Source organism: Pocillopora damicornis, chromosome 7 (assembly GCF_964200805.1).
Source record: "Pocillopora damicornis chromosome 7, jaPocDami1.2, whole genome shotgun sequence".
NCBI classification, from domain to species: Eukaryota; Metazoa; Cnidaria; class Anthozoa; order Scleractinia; family Pocilloporidae; genus Pocillopora; species Pocillopora damicornis.
Window position 1 is genome coordinate 24,395,348 of NC_142676.1, and position 9,783 is coordinate 24,405,130.

Consider the following 9,783-nt stretch of genomic DNA (forward strand, 5'->3'; position numbering starts at 1 on the left):
CCCCAGTTTCCGCGGTTTACGCAAGGAACGCCTGGGATTATAACCTCAAAAGGGTTTGGCGACCCAGAACGGCTTCTATTTAGGACTAGCTAGGCGGTAACTCGCTAAAATGGGTTCTTTTCAACATAGTAAGCGGTCAGATAAAAAGCGATGCACTGTGGAAGTACGGTGAGGTATTTTTATTGAGAATTTTACTATTTTTCATTCCTATTATACCTCAGTCTCAGTAGTCTACAGTTTATACTTTGAATACAATAAAAAACTACTATAAATCATCTCAAAGTCTTATTATTTGGGCGTAATGGTCCGTATTCACTCATAAATAGCCGTCGGAATGCAACAGACATACGTGAGATTTTAAAAAAATAGGTGTAAAGAACTATTTTAAAACCATGATTAATTATACTCGAATCACGTTTGGCAACGAGCTAATGGTGAATACGACTAAGACACTAATGGAAGATGGTCGTGGCGATCAGACACCTTCTTGAAATACTTCCGACAAACCGACGCTAATGAGAAATGAATAAAGATCGTTTGACCGAGGATCTCTAAATTCATCGAGACAAAGCCAAGTGTATATCTCTGTTTTCCATAGAATGTTGAGGATACCAAGTCACAGTTGACACTCGACTTTTCGCTGATGCTTGTTATAATTTTTGGATGGTGAGCGATCTTATCTACCTAGCACATTGACACCTTCTGTATTGCACTAAAAAAATACCTGCTAGCCCCTATCGATAATATCAACATCTTAACAAACATTTCCTGTACATAAAAATTGCAAAGCTATAAATGATAATCACACTCATTTAAAACCTTAGTCTGGGCCAAAACCAGTACCATCACATCGTAATAACGAAAAGTCCCTAAATGAAGTTAACACAGGTATAGTTTGAAGAAGTTTTAACTATCTTTACTTTCTCATCACCTAATGTCTTAAACACCTACGCTATTCTTCTCACCTAGGTTGTAGAGGATTTTGACTTTGAACAGTTGCCTTTAATTCTGATGCCGAACTTATGATGTGCCGAACTCATTCCACAACTAATAATAGCATAAAAAAAATTCGGGCTTGTACGGGATTGGAACCCATGACCTCACGACCTCTGCACCGGTATCGCAGAGGTCATGGATTAAAATCCCGTAAAGGCCTGAATTTTTATTCAGGCCTTATTTTCACTACTGCTCAAGTAGTGTTCATTACTACGAAGATCGCTTTCATATCCAAATAATTGCATAACTTGAAAAGTTACGAGTATCTTTTGTTTTCTTTCTCTAAAAATAACCTTTTTAACTGAAGATTATTTCAAGTGAAGTCTTTGAATGACTCCTTAATTGGAATCGTTATTAAAAATGCAACAACACGCAAATCTAAGCTGGTCTATGTTTGATTTAAGTTCGGCAGATAAAACGTTTGGCGTCTCAAAAGGCAAGTCTTATACATTATAGCATATTCGCACTGAGCCAAGAAAAAAGCCAATTTACACAGGTCATTTTAGTTTGAAGGTTTTTACGTTTTTTTTTCCTTTTCAAGAATAGAGAGAAAGCAGATCTTTTCAAAACCAATCTTATATTGGTTGTTCGAGTTCATCAATGATTTCTTGCATACTTGGTCTTATATCAGCATCGTGTTGCAGGCATCCCCGAATGAGAGCTCGAAGCACGCCGTTTGTCACCATAGCAACTTGCTCGTCGCGCCTGTCAGGATCGGGAAGTTCCCGGATGCAAATCTCACAGAGGAGAACTCCAAAACTGTACACATCAACCTAAGCTCGAAAAGAGAATAACAATGGAAAGGTGAAAATGCATGAACGTGCCAGCTAGTTTCAATTGCTATATTTTAATTATCTTTTCCTTCACCTTTCTTTTCCTTTCTTTTAGCAGTCTACTTACGTCAGAGGAATTTTGCCTCATTGCTATCCAAGCATCTCACTCATTTTAGCTCAGTGAAGGGAGAGAAATTGGTACGACTTCTCTCAGCTGGTTGAAGTTAATGTTTTTCATGATCTGTCCTGCGGCATGTTCCCTACAGACTGATATTTCGTAAAGCACCCGACCAGTTAACCAAGAACAAGGGTTCAACTACAGTCAGATATCAGACAAGGATTTTTTGTTCCGAGCCCTTCAGATTGATTTTCAATCTAATCATGAATAAACTTTTAGCAATCACAGTCAAACAATTGAGAATAGAGCTCCAATATTCAAATTTCAGACATACCTTGACGGTTTGATGTTTAGTATGCGCTTCAGGTGCACTGTATATCATGGCACCTGGACCAACTGTCATGGTCTGCTGCAAAATATTAGCCGTGCCATAATCTGACACTTTGCCTCGCCATTGGTCGGCTTGCCGCCAAAGTAACACATTGGCACTGCTAATGTCGCGGTGAATGATGGGGGATGGTTTCTTTAAGTGAAGGTAGTTTAATGCTCGAGCCACATCTAGAGAAATGACAAACACCTCGAGTGAAGAAAGAGGCCGCTGTTCTAACAGTGCTCGTAAACTGGATTCCATGAGCTCTGTTACAAACAGAGGACTTCCTTCATCGTTTGTTGCCCCAATGAACTGCAGCAAACAAGGATGGCGGCATCTGGCGGCAATGCTCATCTCTCGTTCAAACAATCTACGGTTGTGATCAGAGAGTATCAACTCGTACATCTGTTTAACGGCGACAGCACAGCCACAGTAGTTGCCTTCGATAACACTTCCCCAGCCTCCTTTTCCAAGGAATTTGTCCGTCAGCTGAATCTGATCCCGTGGAATGACCCAATCAGGAGTCTGATGGCGTGAACGTTCATTTAGCGCCCTTTGAGCTGCTGAAAGAGACGTCTCCAGTTCGTCTATCTCGTGCTGTTTGGCCCTCAGCAGTCTTTCCAAAGAAGTAAATTCTTCATTTTTTTCTTGTAGCTGCCCTCGGACACTTGTCAACTGATTTGTTATCTCGCTAACTTGTCCATCTCTCTCTCTTAGTTGTCCATCTCTCTCTCTTAGTTGTCCATCTCTTTCTTGTAGTTGCCCTTGAGCATTTGTCAATTGCTGTGTCTTCTCCCTTAGTTCTTCATCTCTCTCTCTTAGTTGGCGATCTTTTTCTGATAGTTGTCCATCTTTCTCTTGTAGTTGCCTACGGACATTTGTCAACTGTTGTGTCTTCTCCCTCAGTTGTTCATCCTTCTCTTGTAGTTGCCCTTGAGTATTTGTCGATTGCTGTGTCTTCTCCCTCAGTTCTTCATCTCTCTCTCTTAGTTGGCGATCTTTTTCTGATAGTTGTCCATCTTTCTCTTGTAGTTGCGAACGGACATTTGTCAACTGTTGTGTCATCTCCCTCAGTTGTCCATCTCTGTTTCTTGGTTGCTCTTGAACGTTTTCCAGCTGCTGTGTCAACTCTCTAAATAGTCCTTAGATAATAAAAATAGAACAAGGCATTTTTCAGCTTGTCTCACAGAGCGTGAACCGAAAAGCCAAAACATGTTCTTCCTTCTCCCTCTGGGTAAGTTTTATATCAAAAGACTTAGGAACTAAATCATTTTGGACGTCATTATAGATTACTCCATTTTAGATTACTTGGCACCCAGCCTGCTATCCTTGTAAAATATATATGTAATATATTCAGTTATCCTCCGTTACCCAATATTGTTACCTAAAAGCTCATAACGGAACTCGTCAGTCTTCCCTAACAATTATTTTTCTTTACAAATTTGTTCCTCCACAAGATCCTCTTACCTGATGTCTCTGTAGTATCCCTTTTAACATTCTCATTTACGTCTTTTTCGGTTTCAGGAACAAATCTTTCCCCTCTTCCTTCATCGACTTCACTTCCAGTTACTTCATCCTTAGAAAAAATGGAAAACACATAGCAACTTAGGGGATAAAAGCATTTTGGTACATGTACATTGGGTTTCCCCGCCAAACGAAAATAAAAACATCTGTGCCTTGCTGTGTTTTTCTCAGGAACTTAAATATTACGTTTTTACATGATTTGCTTTAATTAAGTTTAACAGAATTAAAAGACCTATGCCATGCTTAAGTTGAAATAGGAACTTAAATACGCTTTTAATGGATACTTTTAAAATAACTTTTTACTAATTTATCTAAGGCCACTTTCATAATGAATAATTTCATAGATTTTTGGTTTGCCTATTCTCCAGTGGACCCCCTGAAAACCACTGAGGTCTCTACTCAAAATACAAATATATAAACATTTTGACTCAGGACTGATTGTTAACCAACTGATGAAAACAACAACCATGGGAACAGTTGGAGTTTATTGGCTGATTAATTTAATTCGACTAATTAATTCAATTATCTTATGTAAACATTGGCGATGCGATCTATCAGTAGATCACTTTAGTGAAAGAGAAAACCATACTTTCCTGACCGAAAAAAACTTGAGAAAGTCACTGCCACATATCTTTAATTTCAATCAGTCGAAAAGCTTACAGTCCATGAAATACCTTCTGTGGTACATCGTTCCGGGTCAGAAAACTTAAGAGGTTTCTTATCAAAGATCATTGCGTTCAAATGCTAATATTTATTGAGCGACTGTGTGGCGAAGCTTAACATGAGAATGGAGAATGAGAGAATTTGGCTCGTGCAGGCAGAGAAAGATTTGAATCACAGCGTTAAAATTTGATGAATTTTGTAACCGGAAAAGTGTACAACGCCCGAGGTATGCGTTTATTATTCGGTGGAGTTGGATGGTTACCATCATTCTGGGTTTATTCGTGACTTACGTTAGTCCACGCATTTCATCCGACGATTTTAGTATTTTCAATTTGTCACGGCATCAACCTGTTCCAAACTCTTAATCTCCTTAACTCTCCATGTTAAGTAAACAATGAAAAGCACTCAACAGTCGTGTCGCCTCTTGTTATTCATAAAAAGATGAGAGAGGTAACCAGGCGTAACGAAATATAATCAACACAAGACCCTATGGAAATAGGAATCAAGTATTCTCCCATTTCAATGGGACGCTTACCGTGATAATGTAAGGAAAATATACAAAACGTTAAAAATCGAACCTTTCTTACCTTTCTGGCCTCGATGTTTATGGCACCCAGTCTTCCTTTCGCAGACAGGATGCATCGGGCATCGTCAGTCTCGCAGAAGTCCATAACTGTTTGACCATTCTTGTCAACAAGCTTTGTATCTGCGCCCAGATCTAACAACAACTCCAGCATTTCTTTCAAAATTTCTACTTGATCAGGTCTTGGTACAAAAGTAACGGCTAAATGAAGAGGAGTGTTTCCTTGGGCATTAACGGAATTCACATCACACCCTGCATGTAAAATTAGCTTCATAGTCTCAACACAGGGAAGTTCGCAAACACCTCGCCAATCAGCTATAGAGTCTCTAGGAACAGGAGTCTTATGCCATGCAGCCAAGTGCAAAAGTGTATTTCCATCACGGGTGCGAGGTTCTAAACACAGAAATCTTTGAAGAAGGTCAATCATGTTGCCATTTTTCATTTCCAAGGAGACTTGAACTTTGGTGTACATCACCAAGAGATATAGAGCATGAAAAAGCGATGTCTCTTGCGCCTCATTTTTGTGCTCTTCTTCCAATTCTCCACTCTTCAACTTTTCGGACAGTTTCCTTTTTATATCGATAAGTTTTTCAAAAATGTTCTCGATAGTTTGTGAACTCAAACTGTGACCATTCTTCACCATTTCTGAAACTAGATCAGTGAGGCGTTCAAGCTCCACTGTTTTTGGAACATTGCAATTCATGGCTATCTCCATCGATCGTGTCCACAAACCAACACAGAGTTCGTACTTCTTACAATCAGCAAGGACAGCTCCTCGGTAACGTATCGGGTACCGTAGTATTGTATTGTCAGTTCCCAATATTCTCTCTCTTATCATGAGTCCCTCAATCTGGATAGCATGATCATCACCTTCCAAGAGAGAAAGTTCGTCAAGAGTTTGACTCTCTGTTCTATTTTGATAAGCCTCCACTGGTTCCATTTTCTTTTTAAGCAAAGGACATGACGGGTCCTCATACCTCTCCTCCATTCCTCGCTTCATGAAACTAAACGCTTTTTTAATGTCATAAGCTTTAGAATCATTAGCAATGGTGGCTCCAAGAAGCTCAAGAGCATCAATTCTTTCTGCCTTTGAACATTCAGGTCGACTGATGAACCACTCCACCATTTCAATTTTACAATTATTACTGGCTTCAAGAAGTGGTGTTAAACGGTCAAGATTTTGTGTTTGTTTTGCTCCTAAAGCAAGCAACTCACAAGCTAATTGAACATGACCCCCTTCCGAAGCACGATGAAGACACGAGCTTCCCTTGTTGTCGTGTAGATTTATGTTTGCGCCGTGTTTGACAAGATAGGAAGCAACATCCAGGTGGCCCTTGTAACATGTTATCATCAGAGGAGTACTATTGAAATTATTGCGGGCATTTACGTCGGCCCCGTTCTCAACCAAACAGCGCACAATATCAAGGTGTCCATCGAAGGCAGCAGCTCTCAACGGAGTCGAATTACTCGATGTTCTGCCGTCGACTTCGGCGTTTTGTTCGATCAAGAGTCTCGTAACATCAAAATGACCATTAGCAGCAGCGATCCACAAAGCTGTACAATCTTCTATAACTTCTCCGTCAATCTTAATCGTTCCACGGGCCTCGATGTTTGCTTCATAACGTAAAAGAACCTTCACAAAATCCAGTTTTCCATCACGAGCAGCGATGATGAGAGGAGTGGCAAGGTCGTCGCCATCTTTAATTTTTGTTTCTAGAGCGGCTTTTCTTGATTCGGCGCTCAAATACCTTACCAAATCAAACCGATCAGAAGCGTCGTCACGATCAGAAGCGTCGTCACGATCAGAAGCGTCGTCACGATCAGAAGCGTCGTCACGATCAGCTTGATAAGCTGTAGTTGCTACACCACGAATGGATGCTTTATTACCCATTTTAAATAGGTCGGCATTAGATTCCATCCACCAAAACCACCTCGGTCGAGAGGGACTGAGATGGAATATTTAATGACTTGCAAAACATAACCGAAGATTCTCGGAAATCCGCAAGTGATGTAGCCGAACATCCGAAGCTGTAAATCCCATGATTCTTGAGGAACAAACAGAAACAGCATAGCGAGAATTTTAAGTCGCGAACCATTGATGGTAGACATGCAGATAATTTAGGATACGTAAATTCTGTTGATGAGGCGCATAAACTTATTGCGGAATTTGAAACAGGGTTGACGACGAAGTTTTCTTTCTTTAAAGCTGTCAAAGGTTTCGGGAACATATATATATATATTGATATAGCTCTTTAGCATTACAAAGCTTTGCTATCGCTATTGTGCATTCTCACTAGTTTATCTAGTTCAAGTCCTCTGGCATGGCTTGGATGATACCACAATTGTGGAATCATTCGAGTTAATTTAATGCTTACACCTCCTTCCTCGGACAGAAGTCACAAAATACTGGGGGAAGATGCATGAGATATTTAAGGAGCAAAAATTCGTTTTTTACTGGTGTGCCTTTCCTAATTTTGGGAAGGGAAGTGTTCAATTGCCAGCACGGTATAGATAGAACAGCTGGAGAGAAAAGGAAACGAAAAGATGCAGAAGAAGTACTGTATATAATAATTTCTTTTTATCCTCAACCTTTGTGTTTCTGTCAACTATGGCTTGCTAATTTGAAAGGTCAAATACACGAATGGGTCATATGACATTGATCTCAGAATACTTTTATGACAAACGTGATAACAGTTCAATCTTGGCTAAATTGAAGATGGTTTAGAAGTTAACAATTATAAGAACTTTTCGCTAACATATGCTGCTGACAAAGGAGAAAATATATGCAATTCTGCATTTTTTGCTTTCTATCAAGCAATCATATGTTTGCTCCTTATCACGCTATGACACTTCCGTTTTGTCACATTCCAAAAAATAACTTAAGAAATACACTGTCACTCATCTTACACTGTTATATTTACCTATTACAGAAGGCTGGAAACAAAGATTTTGTTTTCAAGAAAATAAGATTTCTTGTCCAAGACACAAGGAAGTTTGACTGCAAAGCACAGATAAAAATGCGAGAAATTTTATTTTTTTCAGAGAACAAGGTAGTTCTACTCATGTATAAACAGAACAAATCCAATTTAATAAACCAGATGTGCGGCATGACTGCTTTTCTTCCATCCCCACTCAAAACAAGCAAACACACCTATAGAGGTTCCAGTCTGGTCTGCAAATGAAAAGGAGGAAGGTGATCACTGCAAAATTAAGCATTAGGGTTCTTATTTATAACATATTGATTATTGTATACTGATATCTAGAAATTAAGGTTGCAAGTAGCAGCCAGCTGAGTTATAGTTTGAGTTTTATCAAGTCCATTACTTTGTTAAATTTAGAGTAACCTTGTCTTGAGAGAGGAAAATTGAGGAGCTGTAATATACTTATCATCAATTAGGGACCACAAAGAAAAATTTATTTATAGAGACTTTTGAAGGAGAGGGGTAAGACTTGTGAAAAGCTGGCAGACATATAGATAAACTTTACTGCTAAATGGGTTACAATACAAAGTGCTCAGTATTTGGATCAGTATTTGGATCAGTATTTGGATCAGCTATGGCTCAACTTAAACTTTGCTTTAGCTTCAAGTTTAATCCTTTGTGGTTTCCTTTCTCTGTGTTTATTTTTCAAGTTATGTACACAGAAGAACACAAAAATGACAATGAATGCTTTTGAATATTAAGAGGCTGGAATAAGCAAGAAACCAAAACTGAATTTTAAACAGTACAAAGTTGATTTGATCTTCCAATGTTATTTAATTTTAACCATTAATAGAATTTGCTATTTAAATTTATCCCCTCCATTTTTCTGGATATTGTGAGCAAAAACAAACAATTATCGCAAAATGCATGGTATACAATGGTTTGATTCACCAATGTGGCAAAGGCCTTTCACTGTCTATCCATAAAAAGGGAAATAGTTTGTAAAATGTAAGACATTCTGCATCTTGAGCGTAGACTTATTCATCCATGTGAAATTAAAGGTTACTTGAAATAAATGTGAAAGATTTATAGGATTTTCAGACCCCTGATAACAATTACTAATGTGCTGATTTGTTGTACTTAAAGGTTATGATTTTAGCGGAAATAGTGGAAGAAATTTCTGGACCTGGAATTTTGTTGCAAATGTCTGTTTAAATCAGTTTAAGTCAGTTAAAAACTCTCCTGTCTCAAGATTACATGATTACCACACCAGAACCTTTTGTATTCTATATTGTGCACCATGTTATGATTATGGTTTCAATAATAAAAGGTGCTGACTCAAGAACTTTGCAAAATATCTCTACATACAAAGAAATAGATTGTGGTTATGTACTCCAAATAGCAGGTCACATCAGTCTTCTGTAAGGAAGTAGCAGAAATTGCTATGATGGTTTTGGTGGATGGAGAGAAACATCCACCAAAACCACTTTATTCTATGTGTTAAGAGTTATGATAATCATTATGAATGTTTGGTCGGTCAGCAATTGTGCACCATAAAAAACAATTAGCCAGAGCACTAACTGCTAATTAGTGGTATAAATCTTTTGTCTCCCTGAACATCTAACAGTGGCTATAGATAAAATTAAAAAAATATATTGTTGATGGTTTTGGTCAAAGTTTTGGTGGATGTTCCCTAATGACATCCACCAAAACTACGTAACATCTGGGCACCTTTTAAATACGTGAAATATCTGCATAAAATTGCGTAAAATGTTTTATAATACTACAATTGAACAATAAATTAATACTTACCATTTCTTGAGTAAAAAGTTTTG

The 9,783-nt window shown here is 38.4% G+C and overlaps 1 protein-coding gene and 1 long non-coding RNA gene across 2 annotated transcripts in view; both read right to left on the reverse strand.

Annotated features, from left to right (window-relative positions):
- Positions 1 to 1,281: 1,281 nt before the first annotated feature.
- Positions 1,282 to 6,921, reverse strand: LOC149043259 (protein fem-1 homolog B-like). The gene is made up of 4 exons (XM_089212545.1): positions 5,032 to 6,921; positions 3,725 to 3,833; positions 2,222 to 3,399; positions 1,282 to 1,769 (listed from the first exon to the last, which is right to left on the reverse strand). The coding sequence occupies exons 1-4, from the start codon at positions 6,916 to 6,918 to the stop codon at positions 1,572 to 1,574; spliced, it is 3,372 nt and encodes a 1,123-aa protein (XP_089068671.1). The 5' UTR covers positions 6,919 to 6,921; the 3' UTR covers positions 1,282 to 1,571.
- A 1,118-nt stretch (positions 6,922 to 8,039) lies between these two features.
- The window catches only part of LOC149043260 (uncharacterized), a 1,816-nt gene continuing 72 nt past the window's right edge, over positions 8,040 to 9,783 (reverse strand). Inside the window, exons 1-2 of the long non-coding RNA XR_016188486.1 lie at positions 9,761 to 9,783; positions 8,040 to 8,199 (exon numbers count right to left, since the gene is read on the reverse strand). The exon at positions 9,761 to 9,783 is cut by the window's right edge and continues 72 nt beyond it. This is a non-coding gene — a long non-coding RNA (uncharacterized LOC149043260). The remainder of the gene's footprint in view (positions 8,200 to 9,760) is intronic.